This window comes from Ovis canadensis, chromosome 2, assembly GCF_042477335.2.
Source record: "Ovis canadensis isolate MfBH-ARS-UI-01 breed Bighorn chromosome 2, ARS-UI_OviCan_v2, whole genome shotgun sequence".
Classification (NCBI taxonomy): domain Eukaryota; kingdom Metazoa; phylum Chordata; class Mammalia; order Artiodactyla; family Bovidae; genus Ovis; species Ovis canadensis.
Window position 1 is genome coordinate 226767048 of NC_091246.1, and position 20524 is coordinate 226787571.

A 20524-nucleotide genomic window follows, 5' to 3' on the forward strand; every position below is an offset into this window, starting at 1 on the left:
AGGGAGGGTATGGTGTCTTCTAGGGAGAGGCCTCTTGGAACCATCTTCCTTTCTTGCTCCTTCTGGCCCCCCTTGGTAACCAGGGGTGGCTGCCCAGTGCCCTCTTGGGGTTCCTCCCCCCAACAGGACAAACTTTTGAGATCCAACAGATCTCAGTTCCTGGCTGGGAACTTCGGGAACAGGGGTAACTGAAGAATAGAGTTCCATGGGTGCTGGATTTGTAGGGCTGCCTTTGCAACCCCACCCCAACCCTGGTTCCCTCCCCACCCGCCCCACCCTGCTGGATAACTCTGTAGAGACCCAGTCATGCTCCCAAGGGGTGTGTGTGTGTGTTGGGGTGAGCAGTGGGCGTGTGTGGGAGGTGTGCCTAACCGAAGCTAAGCATTCTCAGTGCTGCCCGCATCCATTGCACACACATTTACTGAGCACCAACTGGGTGCCAAGTGCTTCATGTCTCTGAGCAGCTTCTTGTGTTTGGAGAGTGTCAGATACTTTTTTCCAAACCCTTTCACATTTCTCCCTTCACTTGAGCTGCATCCCACCACATGCACCCCTTGGAGAGGAACATTTCAGGGAGTAACATTGCCGCTTTAGACTGGATGATGAAAGGGTAAAGTGACAGAGTTAGCACAAGGGCAGCAGCCTTTATTGAGCATCTGTAATCTGCTTCAGAATGCTAGAAGCAACAGGTGATTTAAAGCGATGGAAATACTCACCCATGAAACAAAAAAACTTAGCATGGATGGCAGAATACGGTAACATGTTATTGTTGTTCAGTCAGTGAGCTGTAGCCGACTGTTTGCAACCCCATAGACTGCAGCATGCCAGGCTTCCCTGTCCTTCAGTGTCTCCCGGAGTTTGCTCAAACTCATGTCCATTGAGTTGGTGATGCCATGCAACCATCTCATTCTCTGTCACCCTCTTCTCCTGCCCTCAATCTTTCCCAGCATCAGAGTCTTTTTCCAGTGAGTTGGCTCTTTGAATCAGGTGGCCAAAGGATTGGAGCTTCAGCTTCAGTCCTTCCAATGAATATTCAGGGTTGATTTCCTTTAGGATTGACTGGTTGAATCTCCTTGCTGTGCAAGGGACTCTTCAGGAGTCTTTTCCAGCACCACAGTTTGAAAGCATCAATTCTTCGGTGCTCAGCCTTGTTTATGGTCCAGCTCTCACATCCACACATGACTACTGGAAAAACCATAGCTTTGACTATACAGACCTTTGTCGGCAAAGTGATGTCTCTGCTTTTTATGTGATCAGGTCTTGTGTTGATTGGGTTCTCATATGAAATCCCACCCTGGGAGGTAGGCTTTATTATTATGCTCCTGCTGTTGTTGTTGTTCAGTCGCCCAATCATGTCCCACTCTTTGCAACCCCATGGACTGCAGCACGCCAAGCCTCTCTGTCTTTCACCATCTCCCAAAGTTTGCCCAAGTTCATGTCCATTGCATCAGTGATACCATCCAGCCATCTCATCCTCTGATGCCCTCTTCTCCTTCTGCATGCAATCTTTCCCAGCATCAGGGACTTTTCCAGTGAGTCAGCTGTTCACATTAAATGACCAAAATACTGGAGTTTCAACTTCAGCATCAATCCTTTCAATGAGTGCAGGCTTGATTACCCTTAAGATTGACTGGTTAGATCTCCTTGCTGTCCAAGGGACTCTCAGGAGTCTTCTCCAGGACCATAGTTTGAAGGTATCTGTTCTTCAGCTCTCTGCCTTCTCTACAGTCCAACTCTTAATGTGAGTTGGGAAGACCATAGTCTTGACTATATATGGACCTTTGTCAGCAGAGTAATGTCTCTGCTTTTCAGCACACTGTCTAAGTTTGTCATGACCATGTTACAGATAAGGAAGTGGAGACTTGGGAAGCTTTAGCAAATTGCTCCAGAGCATCACTTATCATAGAACTTCCTGTGATGATAGAAACGTTCTTACTTGCCCTAATAGGGTAGCCGCTAACTACAGGTGGCTGCTGAGGACATGAAAGGTGGCCAGTGTGACCGAAGAGCTGACTCTTTTGTTGTATTTCATTTTAGTTAAAGTGCACTGAAATTGTCTCAAGCAGCTGGTGGCCACCCTGTTGGGTGCTCAGCTCTAGGAGCAGAGGCCGCTGGAGGCCAGATCATGGTTTGAAGCCCTGTTCCTGGGTCTCCCAAGCTTGTCCTCCTAATCGCTGCACTGTACCATCCCCTCTTCCGCTACCCGAAAGGGGTCAGGGTTCGAGGCACAAGGGTAAAGTTGTGCCCCGGAGCTCCTAGGGCGGGGGCAGAGACCGTCCCTGCCCGCTGTGGGCGGGTCAGCCTGGGGGCACGTTTCTGTGCTTCCTCTCTGGCCCCCACCTTCCCCGCGGCTGTAATGCTGCTTTGCGTGCCTGGTGGCTGCGGTCAGCTCACCTCCGCTGTAGGCTCTGGTCAGGAGGAGGGCAGACATAGGGGACTCACGCACCCAAGCTTCCATCCAGCTGCCTTCAGCCCTCCCCTCACACGCAGGTCTTCTGTATTTGAGTCTACGGTTCTAGCATTTTCCAGCTGAGACCTTGGCCCCAGCTGGTGGCGTGTTCTCGTCTACAAAGCAAGGGTCACTTTGTAACTCCTGGGCTACTTTCCTTGGTAAGATTTGTGAGGCTCTGTGGGGCTAATGATTAGGCTAAGGACATTTGGGCCCGAAGATAAGGCTTAACAAAGCTCATTCTGGTCCCACCAATAGGACCAACACTATCATAATAGGGACGAAGTGGTTTATTGGAGGTCATCAGTGTAAAAAGAGAGGAAGAAGAAATCATGGTGCCAACATCCACCCCCCCCCAACCCCCTGCTTCTTCTGGCCCCTGGTCTTGGCCTGTTGCTGCAGAATCACAGGTTTTTCCTTGGGAAGGCAGCAGCTGCCCATGGAGGGGACCTTGAAATGTCACATGGCTCTTTTGTCCATCTTTGCTGGCAGTTTGGACAGCATCTAAGAAAGCAATGTGGTCCCTTGACCTGACTCAGCTCACCCCCACCCTGCTCTCTACTGGAAGCAAGTTGGCCTACAAAAGCTGCTGTCCCAGAGTGGGAGTCATCACGCACAGCTGGCAGAAGAATGAGGGGGTGTCCAGTGGTTAGGACTTCATGCTTTCACCACTGAAGGCCCTGGGTTCAATCCCTGGTCGGAGGACTGAGGTCCCACAAGCCATGTGGTATGGCCAAAAAAGAAATAAAAAAAAAGAATGGGGGCTTCATCCACCATTAGTGGCAATTTATCTAAATGTGTGGCAGCCCCAAGTAGGGAATTAACTGCTTCCATGGCTAGGTCAGGCCCACCACGTGAAATTCTCTCCACTTCCAGGTCCATTTTAAGCCAAAACAGAAACACTCTCAGCACAGCCCTTCTCCTTCTCCAAGTGGGGACACTTCCTGGCAGCGCCTGTGGATGCTCGCAGCTGCAGGCCAGCCTGTGCCCTCCCTTCCCTCACTTCCCCGGCGGGGTTACCCAGCAGACATTTAGAGGAATTGCCTCTAGAGGACCTCCCGAGACAGTGCGTGTGAAGAGCGGGCTGTGAACAACCCAACCACATATGTCAGTGCTGTGAGCCTCCAGCACGTTACCCCTTCCTCAGGTACCTCCCAGAGCTCCCCTTTGCCCTCAGAGTGAAGGCTGCACCCCTGAAGCAGACCTTGACTGCCTGGGCCTGAGCATGACCCTGCAATGGCCAGAGACACTGACGCTCACGTCCCACTTCTTTCTTCTTTACCTAGTTTTGAGCCAGAAGGATGAGCTACAGTTCACTGCACACGCTTTCTGCCTTTGAGCATTTGCTCAGCTGGTTTCCTCTGCCAGGAATGCTTTTTCCTACTTAAACCAAACTCTGAATTCTAATACCACCCTTCCATCAGTTCTCCCTTCTTCCCTGAGCCGAAAGTAACATCCTGTTCTCTGTATTCATCTGGCCCTTATCAGTAAGCCCCAGTCTTGCCACCTTATTCATGCTGGATATTATAGTCGTGTGAGTATCTGGTTTGTCATCTCAACCAGCTGGAAGTTTCCTGAGGACACTGCTCTTCTCTTCACCCCTGCCAGCTCTCCCAGTCATACCTGGAGGCCCTCCTGGACAGCCAGGGCTGGAGTGGACCACAGAAATGGCAGTGAGGGTAGAAGCTTTCACAAAACCTCTGGGAAAGCCTAGGTCACATGCAGAGGCTGAGCGGGATGCGAATCTGCCAAGGGAGGTGAGGATCTGCCTGAGAGTGGAGGTTGGGATGGCAGCAGAGACCACAGAGTAGAGGTCCCCCAGGTGTGGACCTCAGACCAGGAGCATCAGCATCGCCTTGGGGACGTGTTAGAGATGGAGGGTAAGAGCCCCAGCCAGACATACAGCGTTAGAAACTCTGGGGCTGGGGCCCGGTGAGCTTGGATTTAAGAAGCTCTCCACATGATTCTGGTGCCAGGTGAACTCTGAGAAGCACCACTGTGAGTCAGGGGCCTTGTGCCAGGTGAGAGGCCAGTGAAGCCAGTCCTCCAAGGTTTGGAGCTTGGCCTTGAAGTTTGTTGGCCGGCTGAGGTGGGACTTAGTGATACCACTTCTTTGGGTTGTCCTCATCCACTGAGGGTCCTGGGGTCCCTAAATGTTTCTATGCATAAGAATCTCCCTGGGGACATGCCATTAAAAAAATTCTTTTGTTTCAGGAAATATAATTCTTCAGGTCAGAAATCTATAGTTTAATAGGCTGCCAGGTGGTCCTGATATGGGTGGTTCAGGACCACTTTGAGAAGCCCTGATGTAGAGGCTTTTCATGTAGGTGGTTGTGACTGTATCTATACCAGCGACACCTCTGGGATGTTGAGATGCACTGGTCTTAAGAGGGAGGGCTCCCCAACTTGTGGGCTTCCTAATTCCCAACCCAGGAATCGAACTGGGGTCTCCCGAATTGCTGGCAAATTCTTTACTAGCTAAGCTACCCAGGAAGCCACTAAGGGACTTGAAAGTGAAAGTGAAAGTTGCTCAGTCATGTCCTACTCTTTGCGACCCCTTGGACTATAGAGTTCATGGAATTCTCCAGGCCAGAATACTAGAGTGGGTAGCCTTTCCCTTCTCCAGGGGATCTTCCCAACCCAGGGATCGAACCCAGGTCTCCTGCATTGCAGGCAGATGCTTTACCAGCTGAGCCACAAGGGAAGCCCAAGAATAATGGAGTGGGTAGCCTACCCCTTCTCCAGCGAATCTTCCCGACCTAGGAATCGAACTGGGGTCTCCTGCTTTGCAGGTGGATTCCTGAATCACTTGATCACCCCATGCCCCAGGTGCTATTCCCACAGGCACCACCAGGGGTCTCAGGCTCCCTGCAAACCCTGCCAGTCAAGCTCTAATCTCTGCAGTCTCTCTTTGGGCACTTGAGCTGCCTCAGTGCTGTTCAACCTGCAGGTGACCCCAGGGGTCACTAGACTCCACAGAGAGGAGGGGGATGCCTGCCTCCAGGGGCTATGCCTGTGATCTCAGCATCAACTAGTGCTCAAACCCTGAGCAGATGCTCATCAAGTGCCATCCTGACTTCCCTCTCCATCTCCATGTCAGGACAGCCAGCCTGAATGGTGGGCCCTCCCCCCTTCTTCACTGGCAGTGCTGGGAAACACAGGTCATAGCTTGGGAATGTGGCCGCGGGGCGGGGGTGATTGCAGGCGGGAGAAGGCCATGTGACCTCTCCTCAACAGCCTCCCTGCTCTGCTGCTCTGTCTCCGAGCCCCATGCCCATCCAAGTGCAGATGGGTGCTAGAGGTGAGGGGCCACCGTGGGCAGCGGCCTCTGTCCTCCTGACCTGTCGGCTCTGGTGGGCAGAGAGGGTGAGGGATGTCACCAGCTGGTCCCCCCGGTAGAGGAGGCGGCTGGGTGCAAGGCTCAGGAACCCACGGTCACTGCGGGGCCATACCTGCCGTGGCAGGACTGGGGAGGCAGAGGGGGGACTCTAGGCCCCTCGAGTAGAAGTCAAAGGTTTTGAGAGCTCTCTGATCCTCAGCACTAGGGAGGACTGGGTATGGCCCAGCTCTAGCAGTTGAGGTTTGGTGGTGTGGATTCCAGCATCAGGGAGCTTGGCCATTTGGCCAGGGAAAAGGGCATCATAGGGGCCATTTGCCGTCAGTACCTCCTGTGGTGGACACTACAAGACAAATGGGTCAGTGCCGGCATCTTGACTGCTGCAGCCAAGTGTCACTCTCGTCTTCCTCTGGGATTGAGCGCGCCCCACCCCCTCCTTTGAGCCAAGGCACCATTAAGGGGGTTTCTCATTTGTCAGGGTCCAGAAGCCGTAAGGAGAGAAAAGGCAGATCCCGCTGCTTGGGAATGAGCAGGGTGGCTAAATAGGGAGGCCTCTCTGTCCCTCCCCTCTCCTCCCCCTCTGCTCCAGGGCCCAGGCACCACCTCCTCCTGCCAGCTGCCTGCCTGCCACCCAGCCTGTCCCGGCCAGGCTAGCCCCTACTCCTCCTTCCCCCTCCCCAAGCTCCTTCCCCTCCCCCCAGACCTCGTGCAGAGCCTCAGCAGAGTGAGTGGGGCTGGGCAGGCTGGGCTCCGGCTCCCTGGGGAGCCGGAGGGGTGGGCAGTGGGCAGGCCACAGGAGGCCTGGTGCCAGGACAGAGCCTTCAGGACAAGCGCCGGCTGGGGTCCGTGTGCAGAGTCTCGCGGGGTAAGTTGGGGTGCAAGCCCTGCCCCTGGGCGAAGCCAAAGGGGCTTGGGGTGGGGGACCAGGAGGAGGGGCCAGGGGGCTGTGGCAGATTCATGTCTGTATTTGGCAGTCGGATTGGAGCCAGCTCAGTGAGGCTGGGCCCTTGGCCAGTTGCAGGGGAGGGCGTCAGGGCCCTGGGGACACCCCTCTCCCAAAGCAGTGTTGGTGCCCCCTCCTTTTCCCCTGAGCCGCCCTTCTCTGTGGATGACTCAAAACTCTGCCTTCCTGGCCCCTGAGAGTTTGGGGGTTTGTGCTCAAGGGTTGGGGCCAACAGGTGCCCCTGGGGTATCTGGGGCAGGAAGCTGAGAAGGGAGTGGGGGAAGGGCTGGCTGGACAGTGCCGCCTCATGGGCCCTGGCACTGAGGTCAGGATGGGGCTTGTCCGAGGCGTGTGTTCCTCTGCACCAGGCCCAGCTCACTGGAGAAACGGGTGTCCTGGTTGTGCCACTCTGGGGCCCAGAGCCATGACCCACCTGCACTGGGGGCCTGCAGTTCAATGCTGGGAATGTGGGTTCCCGGCTCCAGTGGAATCCCAAATCTCTCACAAGGTCCAGGAATGGCCCCTTTGGGCCTGAATTCTTTGCCCCAGGCCATTTTCTATGGTTGCCCCACTCAAGAGGATCAGCAGGGTCAGGATTGGGAGCGTCTGGCAGATCACGAGTCCAGGGCTCTGGGACAGGAAACACCTGGGCAAGGTCACGCAGCGAGTGAGTAGGAGCCCCAGGATGTGAAGTCAGGGCAGAGCTGGCCTACGGAGCTTCCTTGGCTCCTGGGCCTTTACAGAGCTACATCAACTCCTGGGCTCTGCAACTTTGCAGACCTTATCAGGTCCTTGACCCCAGACTATTCCACCAGCTGTCTCAGTCTCCCTGCCCACCCCCCCTTTCTTCCAGACATCTCTATGTCACTGTTTCTCCTCTGTCTCTTCTCCAGGTGGGTCAACATCTCCTTTCAGCAGTCCTATCACCTCTGATGAGGAGTATCTGAGCCCCCCAGAGGAGTTCCCAGAACCAGGGGAGACCTGGCCCCGAGCCCCCACCATGAAGCTCAGTCCTGGCCAGAATCGCCGTTCCTCAGACACTGGCTCCAAGGCGCCCCCTACTTTCAAGGTCAGACCCCCTAAGGCCAGCCCCCAGCTTCCTATTCCATTGCGTGGCCCTTTGTTCTTGGGACCACACCAGGCTCCAGCAAGGCCTGGGGCTTTGTCCCATCAACCCTTCTTACCCAGAGTCGGCCTCCGTCAGACTGGTGTGGAAGAGACCTCTGACCCAGTGTCTCCCTGATCCTAAGAGTCAAAGCTGGGCCCTGTCTCACCTGTCACCTCGGGGTCCCCTGCAGGTCTCACTTATGGACCAGTCAGTAAGGGAAGGCCAAGATGTCACCATGAGCATCCGTGTGCAGGGCGAGCCCAAGCCGGTTGTCTCCTGGTGAGTAGCAGCCCCTGACTACCATCTTCTAGCTTTGCCGGTTCCAGGCTAGGCCCTGTGAAGCCTGGCTTTGGGTGGGGTGTCAGTGAACACTTTGTGGACTTCAGTCTGTCCGAAGGGGCATCATCCCAGGCACAGTGGGATCCCAGGCTACCTGCACTGTGGCCCCACCCCTGCCCTGGTGTTCACACTCATTCAGGGCTTCCCCTCTGCGAGGGGTTTGGGTAACAGATGGTCTCCTGTCTGTCCGCTTGGTGTGAATGACCAGGTGTCCTCTCACTCCTGAAGAAGCCTCCCAACCCCTATCCCAACCTCAGCCCTGTCGTTTGACAATAGGGTGATTTTTTGAGGCCTGTGCTGTGCCCAGCCCTGCACTGGGCCCATACTTAATAATTTGTTACTGAGTTGCCAGTGTCCAGAGTTAAACTTGGGCCTTAGCTTCCTGGCTTCATCTCAGGTACCATTTGATGACTCATTTGGCTTAGCTTTCTATTGGTTTGGGTTCTCTTTTTCACTTTTAAATGATTATCTAGTCCCTAGTGTAGTTTTTTTAACACTAAGTTATTTCCTATTCCTTTTGGGAAGCGAGAAAGCTATCTGTCCATTAACATAAGTAAAAACAAGACAAAAATCTAAGAATTATCAAGAGCTGAATAGCTTGGTGTTACTCTTAATGGCAATTACCAGGAGCCTGGCGGGCTACAGTCCATAAGGCCACAAAGAGTTGGATGCCACTAAGCGCACGCACACAAAAGTGCAGTTAGGTTCCAAGAAGGGAGTGACCCAGGTGGGCAGAGGGTGTCTGGAAGTTCCTGGGGGGCGGGGAGCAGTGGTGGGATTGCGAGTCAGGGTGAAAAGCAAGCCTTGTAACCCAGGGGTGCCCATGCCCAGTGAGACATATCTGGGGAGCGGACAAACGATGTTGGGGTGGGAGGCCTGCTTGGCTTTGTAGCCCCGTGCTCGCAGGGCCTGGGGACTGAGTTCTCACCCTTCCCACAGGCTGAGAAACCGTCAGCCTGTGCGCCCAGACCAGCGGCGCTTTGCCGAGGAGGCAGAGGATGGGCTATGCCGGCTTCGGATCCTGGCTGCTGAGCGGGGCGACGCTGGCTTCTACACCTGCAAGGCGGTTAACGAGTATGGCGCTCGACAGTGCGAGGCGCGCCTGGAGGTCAGAGGTGAGTACCTCAAGCTCTCTATGAACCCCTCACCCTGGCCCCGGCCTCATCCCTGCCCGGTTGCCAATTTTCACACAAGCTTAGTTAATGGCGTGCCACAACTGAAAGGGCCTTTGAGGTCCCTAGGTTCAGCTGCTTATGCTGTAGTGAGTAAAATGAGACCCAGAGAGGGGAGGCGATTTGCCCTAGGTCACAAAGCAAATTGTTGAGCGCTCAGCTTACTACACAGTACTGCCTTCCCTACCCTCCATCACGCCTGCTCCGGTGCCAGCTCGAGAGACCCTGCTTCCTGTCGCCGGCGGTCCTCATCTCACACTCTTCTAAGCCTTGGTCACCTCGCCAGGCCCCTTCCTCACACCCACTCCCCGCTCCTCTCTTGCCTCTTCCACCCATCCCATCGCTGTGTGGACGATACCGTGGTTGGGCGTGGCAGTGGGGAGTGTTTGATAGTTGGACCCGTCCGGAGGGGCCCTTGGAGTGATTTGGGCATGAAGCTTTGCAGGGACCCCAGGGTTGCCAGGGTGAGCAGAGCTGGGAAGAGATGAAGAGGACTGGGCCCCCAGAGTCGGGGCGTAAGGGCAGGTGGCCTCTAGGCCTCAGGGACAGCACGCAGCTCCTTGGGGCTGGTGCTTGTCCTCCCCAGGGCAGGCTGTCTGCCTCACCTTCTACTCCCTCTCTTCCCTGTGGGCAGTTCAGGGTCAGGAACCCCCTCCTCAGCTCCACACTCAGCCACCTCCCCCTGTTCCTGGCAGAGGCCAGCTCTGAGGAGCCCCCCAGCCCCCTACTGGAGCCTGGACCCAGAGAGTCATGGTCCCTGCCCCCTGCCCCGCCCCCAGTCCCCATGCTTAGTGACCACGCCTCCAGAGCCTGAGGCCGCCACCTCTTCCATTTCTGAATTCTTCAGCTCTCCTCCTGCCCACCCCCCAGCCCAGCCCCCTTCCTTGTCCTGCTCCTTCCCCCACCGCCCCCCTGCACCCCCACATCAGGGCCTGGCTCTGCCTTGCTTCTCTGTGTTAACCCACGTCTTGGTGCTCCTCTCTTTGGGATTCCCCCCAGTGTCCCCCAGGCGGTGGGGGTGCTCCTGACTCCTAGGAATGCCTTTTTCTTGATTGCCCAGGGCCTCTGCCTGCCCAGGAACCCTGGAGACCTGGCCTCTGGCTGACTGCTGCCCCCTCCCCACAGGGCCGACCTGGGGGGTAGCTGAAAGTAGCAGTGCCGCCCTGGAAGTCTTAAGAGGGGCCCTAGCCAGGTCTGCGTGTGTGTGCGTGCCTGTGCGTGCGTGTGCGTGTGCTGCACTAACCTGCCGCTTGCTGACTGAGGTTTTTGTCTGTACACAGGCGAGTGAGCTCAGGGGGCCGCCTGCGCTCCCCCCCGCTACCCTCCGAGCCGCGCCCCTGTCTCAGGCACCTCTCGGACCTCGCTGTGTTTCACTGCCTCCTGCCCACAGACCCTGCCGGCCCGGACCCTGTCCCAGCCTCCCCTCCCCTCCCCACCCACGCAGCGTCCTGGGACAGCCCATGAGCCCTTATGGACCCCCCTCCCCAAGCGGACACATGGTCGGGCAGGCTGGGAGCTCCCCCACGGACTGGGTGCCAGGAGGGGAGGGCAGCTGTGAGGAGTATCAAGACCACCCCCCAGTCTCTCCCTGAAGGGGAGCACCCAGCGAGTGCATGTGCTGCCTCTGCTATAGGCCCTGTCTGTCTTTCTGTTTGTCTGTCTGTGTGTCTGTGACAGTCAGGGAAGGATGCCCTCCAGCTGGCATGGGGTCAGGCAAAGGGGGAGAGGACATGGCCTGGCATCTGTAGGATAGAGGGAACCAGAGGGGCAGGGGGCTGTGGGCAAGGGGCTCAGGGGGCACTGACCATTCCAGAAATGGGTTTCAAATGGCACAATCCTTTCTATTTCACAAGAGACCAAAAGCCAGAGGCCCTTGGGCCCTGTGCTGATGAGGAGGCCTGGCTGAGGCCCAGCCCTGGGCGGCAGGCTTAGGGCCCTTAGGGGCTCCCTTGTTCACCATCAGGGCCAGGGATGCTCTATCTGAAAATGAGAGTTAGCCAGGCTTGGCGCAGGAGTAGGGGCCTGCTGTAGTTGGTGTGGGCATATTCAGAAATACCTGTTTCTTAGTTCAAATAAAGTCCAGTTTGTACCCAGCTGGTGTGCTGTGTCTTCTTTTTCCGCCGCCGTCTCTGTCCCCATGTGGCCCTCTCAGTTTTCATGCCCTTGATCCCCTCCCGCGTCCCCCGAGTTCCCCCTCTCTGGCCCAGGTGGGATGGCCATGCGGAAGCCAGGCCTGGGAGCTCCTTGCTGTCTTGGCCTGCTGGGCGGGCGGGCTTTCCCTGTCTCCAAAGGAACCAAATGCATCTCTCTCTCTGTGTCTGTCTGTCTCTCTGTGTGTGTGCGTGTGTGTCTCCCTCTCCCCATGTTTCTCTGCTCCGTGTGTGCCCCCTGTGGCTGCTTCCCCCACCCAGCACACCCTGAAAGCCGGTCCCTGGCCGTGCTGGCCCCTCTGCAGGACGTGGACGTGGGGGCCGGGGAGATGGCGCTGTTTGAGTGCCTGGTGGCGGGTCCCACCGACGTGGAGGTAGACTGGCTGTGCCGAGGCCGCCTGCTGCAGCCCGCACTACTCAAATGCAAGATGCATTTCGATGGCCGCAAATGCAAGCTGCTGCTCACCTCTGTGCATGAGGACGACAGTGGCGTCTACACCTGCAAGCTCAGCACGGCCAAAGGTAACTGCCCACTTGGGCCCGAGGGCTGCTGCCTGCTCCCCAGAGCTGGAGGGAGGGGAGTGGACGTGTAGGAGCCCCGATGGAGCTGGTGTGGAATAAGACGGCCAGAAAACGGGCCTCCATCTCTGGGGAGAAGAGCAGTGGGGTGAGAGAGTGCAGTGCACCTGCCTCCATCAAGTCGGCACCGGCAGTCACAGCTGGCACAAAGCAGGTGTTTGACACGGTGTCGCTGTTCACTGTCGTTCCTGTTGGGGAGTCCAGTGCCAACCGTAGCAACCACACCTGGACTGGGGTTCCAGTTCTTGCCCTGCCATACAGCAGCCACGTAACTGGACAAGTCATTTCATTTCTCGGAGCTTTAGGCTGTTCGCCTGTAAACAGGGATCGTAGCGGAAGCGATAGGGCTAATGAGATAATGTATGGATGGACAAAGCTAAGCACCTGGTGAAGGATGGTGCCTAATGAATGTCTGCTGTTATTAATGACACCTCTGGCCTGGTCCCTGTCCTCGTTTGAGGAGCTGAGATAATGCCTCATCTGGTTGTGGTGACGTGCACCTAAAGAGAAGGCCTTTGTAAGCAGGAAGAGATCAGGTCAGCATCAGGGGCTGCTGTTTCCCCAGAAGATTCTGCGTGCAGTGGTAGTGTGGGGCACAGGGGCATGTGCTCTGGGTCTGGGATGGGGGTGAGGGAGTGTGGGCATGACCTGGCCATAGAAGAGAGTTCCAAGGGTAGGGGGAAGGGGTGTGGAGGATGGAATGGGCTTGGCTTTAGCCCCTTCTCTTAGAGCTGTGCTGAGGTTCACCCTGCGTAGGCAGGACGAGGTGAGGAGGGGAGAGCCAGGCCATGCCCTGGTCTCCCACATATCCCCACTGCCCCAGCAGCCTGCTGCCTGCTCTCACTGCCCACCAGCCTCTGGAGATGGTCCGGCCTCTCGATCTTGCCTGTGGCCTCAGTCTGGTGCACCGGGACCTAGCTGGGCTCTTCACAGGCTCCAGTTTTTGCCTGAGCTCCTTTTACCTGCCCAGCACGAGGGCGGGACTGGTGGGTTGGGGGGCCCAGGGTTCCACAGCCTTCCCTGCCCCAATGCTGACCCCTCCCTGCCAGATGAACTGACCTGCAGTGCCCGACTGACCGTGCGTCCCTCGCTGGCGCCCCTGTTCACGCGGCTGCTGGAAGATGTGGAAGTGCTGGAGGGCCGCGCTGCCCGCTTCGACTGCAAGATCAGCGGGAGCCCGCCCCCCTCTGTTACCTGGACTCACTTTGGTATGGCCCTCCACCCCGCAGATGTTGGGAGGGGGACCCCCCAGGGGTCAGAGGACAGGGCCCATGTCTGAGGCTGCCGCCTGACTCCTGTCCCTCGCAGGCCGCCCCGTGGAGGAGAGCGAGAACGTGCGGCTGCGGCAGGACGGGGGCCTGCACTCGCTGCACATCGTGCACGTGAGCAGTGAGGATGAGGGGCTCTACGCGGTCAGTGCCGCCAACACCCACGGCCAGGCCCACTGCTCAGCCCAGCTCTACGTGGAGGAGCCTCGGACGGCCGCCACCGGCCCTAGGTACCGCCCTGAGCCCCCCACCGCCCCCGCGCAGCCAGGGCTGCCTCCGGGGGCCCCAGCCCTGTGGTAGGAGGTGTGACTCCGAGCCGCTGGGCCGCTGTGTGGTTCTTACAGCTCCAAGCTGGAGAAGATGCCCTCCATCCCCGAGGAGCCTGAGCAGGGTGAGCTGGAGCGGCTGTCCATGCCCGACTTCCTGCGGCCGCTGCAGGATCTGGACGTGGGACTGGCCAAGGAGGCCATGCTGGAGTGCCAGGTGACTGGCCTGCCCTACCCCACCATCAGCTGGTTCCACAACGGCCACCGCATCCAGAGCAGTGACGACCGGCGCATGACACAGTGTACGTGTCCGGGAAGGGACTCTGGGGCTGTCCCCTCCAGCACCCTCTTTGCTTGCAAGAGCCCATCCCCTCTCCCCACCCTTGGGCCTTCCTTCTCTCACCTGGTCAAGGATGAGGTGCCTGGGAGCCCAGAGAGGCTATGGGGTCGCAGCCTCCTGCCTTGAGCCCGCCCGGCCCCCATCAGCTGGGTCACCACTCTCGGCCTCAGAGGCCCGTTAGCACTTACTGGCCCAGCAATCCAGCCTGCTACTGACTGTGGGCAAGTTACAGAACTCTCCAAGCCTCAGTTTCCTCATTTGTGGTAGGCTTGCTGTGGGAATTGAATCAGTTAATACACAGAGAGCATATAGGGCAAATAGCAAGGCGCCAGTGAGTGTTAAATGTCACTGTTAGGCTGCTGTTGTTACCATTACCATCATCCTAGTTGATAAAGTGGTGCTTCTCACACCCTCCTGGAGAAATTCCAGTGAAAATCCCGATGTGGGTAGCGTCTGCATCAAAAGGACGCTTGGTTCAGGGTTGTTCAATAACAGATAAAGAAGAAAGAGCAGCAGGAAAATTACAGAGGAACGTATTTGGGATGATGTCCTCCTCCTCCTCCTACCACTAAGTCACATCAGTTGTGTCTGATTCTGTGCAACCACACAGACGGCAGCCCACCAGGCTCCCCCATCCCTGGGGTTCTCCAGGCAAGAACACTGGAGTGGGTTGCCATTTCCTTCTCCAATGCATGAAAGTGAAAAGTGAAAGTGAAGTCGCTCAGTCGTGTCTGACTCCTAGTGACCCCATGGGCTGCACCCCACCAGGCTCCTCCGTCCATGGATTTTCCAGGCGAGGATACTGGAGCAGGGTGCCATTGGCTTCTCCGGGTATCCTCCTAGCCTTGGGTATTTTCTCAAGGGGTATCTCAGTTCCATCCTTGAAGGAATCTGAGCCTTGTGTGAGAAGGTCTAGCTACGCCCTCTCAGACAGTACCACATGCAGCCCGTGATGGGTTCCTCTAATTGCTGCTGCAGTATGACAAAACTCACCTTTGGTAAACACTTCTTGAGTGGCAGGCCCTGATGCTAAAGGCCTGACATGAGAATCCCGCCTTCCTCACCATAGGACTGTAAGGCAAGTATTATGGTCCCTGTTTACAGATGGGAAAACTGAGGCTTGCAGAGGGACAGAGATTTGCCTAAAGGCAGACAAATACCATCCGACTGCCTAACCAGGACATCTCCTGTCGCCCGTGCTCCACGCACCCCTCCCATCCCCAGGGTCACCGCCTTGGCTCTGACTCTCCCCTCGATCCCCATCCACCACTGTCTTTGCTCAGCCCACAGGCTTCCCATCTCCCAATCTGCTCTCAGGCCCAGGCTGAGCGTCTGTCTCAGGATCTGAGCCGGCGCCTCTGTTTCTGTCTGTATCTGGGGTCAGCAGTGGCCTTGGGCTTCTCTTCCTTTATAAATAGTGTCAGCAGAGATAAATGAATGGGTGGCTGTTCCGGGCAGAGATAACCTCTAAGAGTGGGGAGGGGTGTTTGGGGACGGCCCTGACGTCGAGGAGGAAGGACAGTGCACATCTCTTCCACTTCATGTCCCTCCGGTGAATGGCCTCCTCACCGTCATTCAGGAAGCACAGTGTAGGGAGAGAGCTTGGGAATCAAAGGTAACCAAGTTCGAGCCATGGCTTCATTGTCTATTAGTGGTGTGACCTTGGGACAAGTCTGTTAATGAATGTCTCTGACCTCATTGGTAACATGAGGACACTCTTGCAGGGTTGTTGAAAGGATATGGAGAAAGAAATGCACGTCAAATATCTGGCATGGACTGGGCACAGCACAAACAAATTTTATTATAATTTATAATCTAATGTATTTGGCACTTAGTGCATGCAAGGCATCCAGTTCTGAGCCTGGTAGGACAAATCAGCTCTGTCTTCAAGGAGCCTACAGGAGGCAGGACGCATGCAAGAAAAGAGGAAGGACCACCTGAAGCAGTGTGGGCCGGGTGCTGGGCATCCTGGGGAGGGAGTCAGAGGTGGAGGGGCAGAGGGGACCAGGGGCATTGAGAGGAGTGCCCAGGGCTGGCACTCACTAAACTGTATCTCGAAGGAGAAGGAGGCCTCAGGTAAGAGAACAGTCCAGAAGAGAGGAATTTTGTGAGCAGAGACCTGGAGATGGGACTCGTGGCTTGTTCAGGGACCTGATGGTGGGTCAGGGTCAGGACATGGAAGAATAGCAGGAGACGGAGTAGATGAGAGTTTGGACTGAGGGCTTTGGAGGCCACCTGTTTGGCAGTAGGTGCCGTGAAGGTCCTCAGATGGAGCGATCGCATGTGATGAGGCTGGTGGGTGTGGACCACGCCAGTGGAGGCTTTCATGGGCTCTGAGCTGGAGATGGGTTGGGCAGTGGCTCTGAGGATGGAAAAGAGGGAACTGTCTGGGGTAGGAACCTGCAGAGGGTGAAGTGCCGTGGAGGACAATGAGAAGGTGTGGGCCTGGGGCCGCAGGTGTGGATGGGCAGCCTGGACCTAGAGTGTAGCTCCCTTCTTGTGTGTGCCCTGCCCTGCCCTCCCGCCTATAGCGGATAGTGGGGGGGTGGCGGGGGGTGAAGGGCCAGGCCTGGATGGCGTGGGCCCATCCTCCGGAGTATCCTCCCAGCTCAGGCCCAGTGTCATGTGCCTCCCCACCCCCAGACAGGGATGTCCATCGCTTGGTGTTCCCCGCCGTGGGACCTCAGCATGCTGGCGTCTACAAGAGCGTCATTGCTAACAAGCTGGGCAAAGCCGCCTGCTATGCTCATCTCTACGTCACAGGTGAGGCAGGTACCCTCCAGTCAGCTGGGTACATAGCCTAGCCTCTGGCCCGCCTGGGGACCTGGGTGAGGGCAGGGCCTCTTCACCAGCTCTCTTTCCCCTCTGTTCTCTGGGGAGCCACCTGGCCTTGCCTGTGCCCCTGGGGCTTTACCTCCAGCCCATGCCCCAAGGCTTGGTGATCCCGTGGGGTGGTTGGGCCCTAAAGGACCCCCATGGACAGTGGACCTGTGGCTTTCAGATGTGGTTCCAGGCCCCCCAGATGGTGCCCCTCAGGTAGTGGCTGTGACCGGGAGGATGATCACGCTTGCATGGAACCCCCCCAGGAGTCTGGACATGGCTATCGGTGGGTTCCGGCCACATGGGGCCATGGGTGGGGGGCGGGGCATGGACAAGACAGGCTCAGGCAGGGTACCAGGGGGGGCAGGAGAGGAAGGCAAGGCCCAGGGGGACATAGAGGTCAGAGTTGGAGTGGATGGAGCATTGAAAATAGGACAGAAGTGGCTTTACGGGCCCCCTCCCCGTGGTTGACGGAGCCCTGGCTCTGGGTCGGGGAGGTGGCAAAGCAGGGGCTGCCATGTTGCCTTCTCTTCTCAGAGGGACTGGGTGCCTGGGTGGTGGTTCTTCCCCGTGCACAGCATCCTCCTGCTCTGTGCCTCAGTCTGTCTACCTCGGGTGGCAGCAAGGAATTAGAACTAAGTTAAGCTCCCTGCCCGCCTGTAACTGGACTGCATGCTCTGAGCTTTCCCCCGCCTGTGGCTGGGCAGGAGCAGGTGGGGGCACGGGCAGAAGCGACAGGAGAAACTGAGGCAGGTCCTCAGACCAGACTGATGATGAGTCCCTGGGTCCCGAGCCAGCAGAACGGGGGCAGGGGGCACCCCAACCAGGCCCGCCTCTAGCAGCTGCCTCCCCATCAGACCCAGACGCCCTGACCTACACCGTGCAGCACCAGGTGCTGGGCTCAGACCAGTGGACGGCGCTGGTCACGGGCCTGCGGCAGCCCGGATGGGCAGCCACTGGATTGCGAAAGGGGGTCCAGCACGTCTTCCGGGTTCTCAGCACCACCATCAAGAGCAGCAGCAAGCCCTCGCCCCCGTCTGAGCCTGCGCAGCTGCTGGAGCGTGGTGAGCCTGGTGTTCCTGGAGGGGGGTGGGCGAGAGCCATCGGGCCAGGGGACTGGGTGTCCATGGAGGAGGCTCCAGGGCTGGTGTGGATGCAATAACTGGCAGGATTGGCATGGCTGCGCACAACTCCTACCTGTCAAGAGTGCTTCCTTCTCACTCCTGAAAGCTGCATGCACCAAAGTTGAGGCTGAGGCTCTGGGTCAGAGGAGCTGAGGGTCCAATCCCAGATCTGCCGCTCCTGGCTGAGTTTCCTAGATGAGTTGCTAAACCTTTCTAAGCCTCGGCTTCCTCGTCTATAAAAAAATGGAGCTCACGGGGTGATGGGGAGGGTTCCGAGAACAGTGGGTGCTGAGGGTCTGATGTCAGGCCCAGCACTGAGCCAGCCCTCCTGTCTACAGGCCCGCCCCTGGAGGAGGCGCCCGCCGTGCTGGACAAGCCAGACGTCGTGTATGTGGTGGAGGGCCAGCCCGCCAGTGTCACCGTTACCTTCAACCATGTGGAGGCCCAGGTCGTCTGGAGGAGGTGAGCCCGCCTTGCCTGCCCTGCTGCTCACGTGAGGTGCCCACTCCAGCTGGCCAGGCTGACCTCCCTGGGGCTGGATCCTGGGTGACCGCCCTGTCCTGTGTCCCTCAGCTGCCGAGGAGCCCTCCTAGAGGCCCGGCCGGGTGTGTACGAGCTGAGCCAGCCGGATGACGACCAGTACTCTCTTCGGATCTGCCGGGTGAGCCGCCGGGACCTGGGAGCCCTCACTTGCGCTGCCCGCAACCGCCACGGCACACAGGCCTGCTCAGTCACCCTGGAGCTGGCAGGTGGGTGACCGCGGCCTCTATAGCTCTCCCTGCTCTGAGGCCCACAGCCCTCTCCTCACCCCCCAGGTGTACACACCCACCTGACAATCCTAAGTGCCTCTGCTCAGGCTTGTCCATCTAATGGCTATAATAACTGCAGCAGTAGTAACAATAACGATACTACTACTAATAAGATATTTCTTGAGAAACTATATGTGCTGGGCTCGGTGCTGAGTACCTTACATTTATTACTTGTTTAATATTTAGATCAACCCTGTGAGATGGAATCAGCTATTTTCTGCATGTTACAGATGGGGAAACTGAGGCCTAGAGAATGTGCTAAGTAACAGGCCCGGAGTCACACAATGTAATAAGTCAGGAGCTGAGATTCAAGCCTGGATGCCCTACTCCAAAGCCAGACAGTGTTCCTAGCTCCTGTGTTAAACATAGCAGGAAATAGTACTTCCAGAATAACAAACTGGGGTGGGGCTGGGGGCAGGGGTGGAGCAGTGCAGGGGGATGAAGGTAGAGAAAAAGGCCCAAGCGAAAGCATCTTATCACCGGACTCCCAGCTCTGGGATCCTGGCTGCTGCTCTTTTGCACAAGCCTGTGTGACAGAGCCTCCCAACCTTTGCAGTGAGGTTTCTCCTTTCAAGATGTAGTCTCTCAGACCGTAGCCTGCATTAAGTAGTAATTGTCTTGTTTTCCGGTTTGTTAATTAACTCGAGACATATGTAACTGCCACTCAGAACTTCGGATCTACGTGAGCTAAACAGTTACCTGCTGAGTAGATAAGATTCCAAGCAAATGCAAAGAAAGTGACATTTTAGTTAGCACAGGCCATCTTATCACGGGGTAAATGTACATCTTCTGGTGCTTTAAAAAAATTGTTGAAGTCCACTTGAAACTTTCTGATTCTTTTGACCTTCGTAGACTGACCCCTGCCACCACCTCCACCCCATACCCAGCAGACTAGGGACCAGATTCTTAGAGGGCAGGACGGGCAGCTTTAAAGTGGGAGAGAGGTGGCCGTAGGGTGTGTGAGGAGGAGATATGGGGGCCCTGCTGGCCCTGCTGTGGATGGTGGATGGGGTGGAGCCACTGATGGTCTGGGTCTCTGGTTTCCCTTTTCTGTGTCTTCCCCTCTGCCTCGCATCCTCCCACATACCCCACCCCTGCACTTCCCACTCAGCCACCCCTTTGCTTCTTGGTTGTGATTTTTTCGTGTTTTTTTTTTTTTTTTTGTCATACGACATGGCTTGTGGGATCTCAGTTCCCCAACGAGGGATCAAACCTGGGCCCCTGGCAGTGGAAGCAGAGTCCTAACCCCTAGACCACCAGGGAAGTCCCAACCACTGGCTCCTTATTAGTAGCATCTGTAGGATTCATCTTTCTTCCCAGGTGTAGGAAGAGCCCTGGGGTTTGGGGAGGCCCTGGATACTGAGAGAGCAGCAGCTAGCCTGGACAAGACAGTGACTGAGGGAGACTGAGTCCCATCTGGCCAGAGCTAGAGCAGGCCTGGGCTTGCCTCCACACCCCTTCCTGTTGTGCCCACCCCCATCCCCCAGGCAGGTGGAATGGTCCCTTCCCTCCATACCAGGGCCATGGATGCATTTTCCCCAGGATGCCGTCCCTTTTGTTCTGTGCCTGAGGCTGGGTGGTGCTCCCTGCCCAGTATTCCTGCTTTCCCCCCTACTCCCCTTAAAGCCCAGATCCTCAAACACTCAGAAAGGAGGGGGAGGGCACCAGAAGTTTCTCCAAAAACCACAAGCACATTGGAATATGTATTAAATTCCATCATGAGAATTAGGAGCTGCTTTACCAGGAAATAACATGATATGTGTGGAGAATAAAATCAGTCACATGGGGGAGAACTAAACTGAGAATTGTTGACTATTCAT

General features: G+C 56.8%; 1 protein-coding gene across 16 annotated transcripts in view; it reads left to right on the forward strand.

The window, feature by feature from the left end:
• SPEG (striated muscle enriched protein kinase) overlaps positions 1 to 20524 on the forward strand; it is a 58417-nt gene that overhangs the window by 19563 nt on the left and 18330 nt on the right. For 8 of the 16 annotated variants that reach the window (XM_069574616.1, XM_069574614.1, XM_069574613.1 and 5 more), the window contains 12 exons: positions 7623 to 7798; positions 8028 to 8116; positions 9116 to 9291; positions 11760 to 12020; positions 13127 to 13285; positions 13386 to 13575; positions 13690 to 13913; positions 16595 to 16714; positions 16953 to 17057; positions 17629 to 17835; positions 18234 to 18357; positions 18469 to 18644. In XM_069574616.1, the coding sequence (XP_069430717.1) occupies positions 7623 to 7798; positions 8028 to 8116; positions 9116 to 9291; positions 11760 to 12020; positions 13127 to 13285; positions 13386 to 13575; positions 13690 to 13913; positions 16595 to 16714; positions 16953 to 17057; positions 17629 to 17835; positions 18234 to 18357; positions 18469 to 18644 (2007 nt within the window). Of the gene's footprint in view, positions 1 to 3767; positions 6652 to 7622; positions 7799 to 8027; positions 8117 to 9115; positions 9292 to 10628; positions 11442 to 11759; positions 12021 to 13126; positions 13286 to 13385; positions 13576 to 13689; positions 13914 to 16594; positions 16715 to 16952; positions 17058 to 17628; positions 17836 to 18233; positions 18358 to 18468; positions 18645 to 20524 lie in introns of those variants that run through there. The other 8 variants (XM_069574624.1, XM_069574622.1, XM_069574623.1 and 5 more) reach the window with 3 other exon arrangements.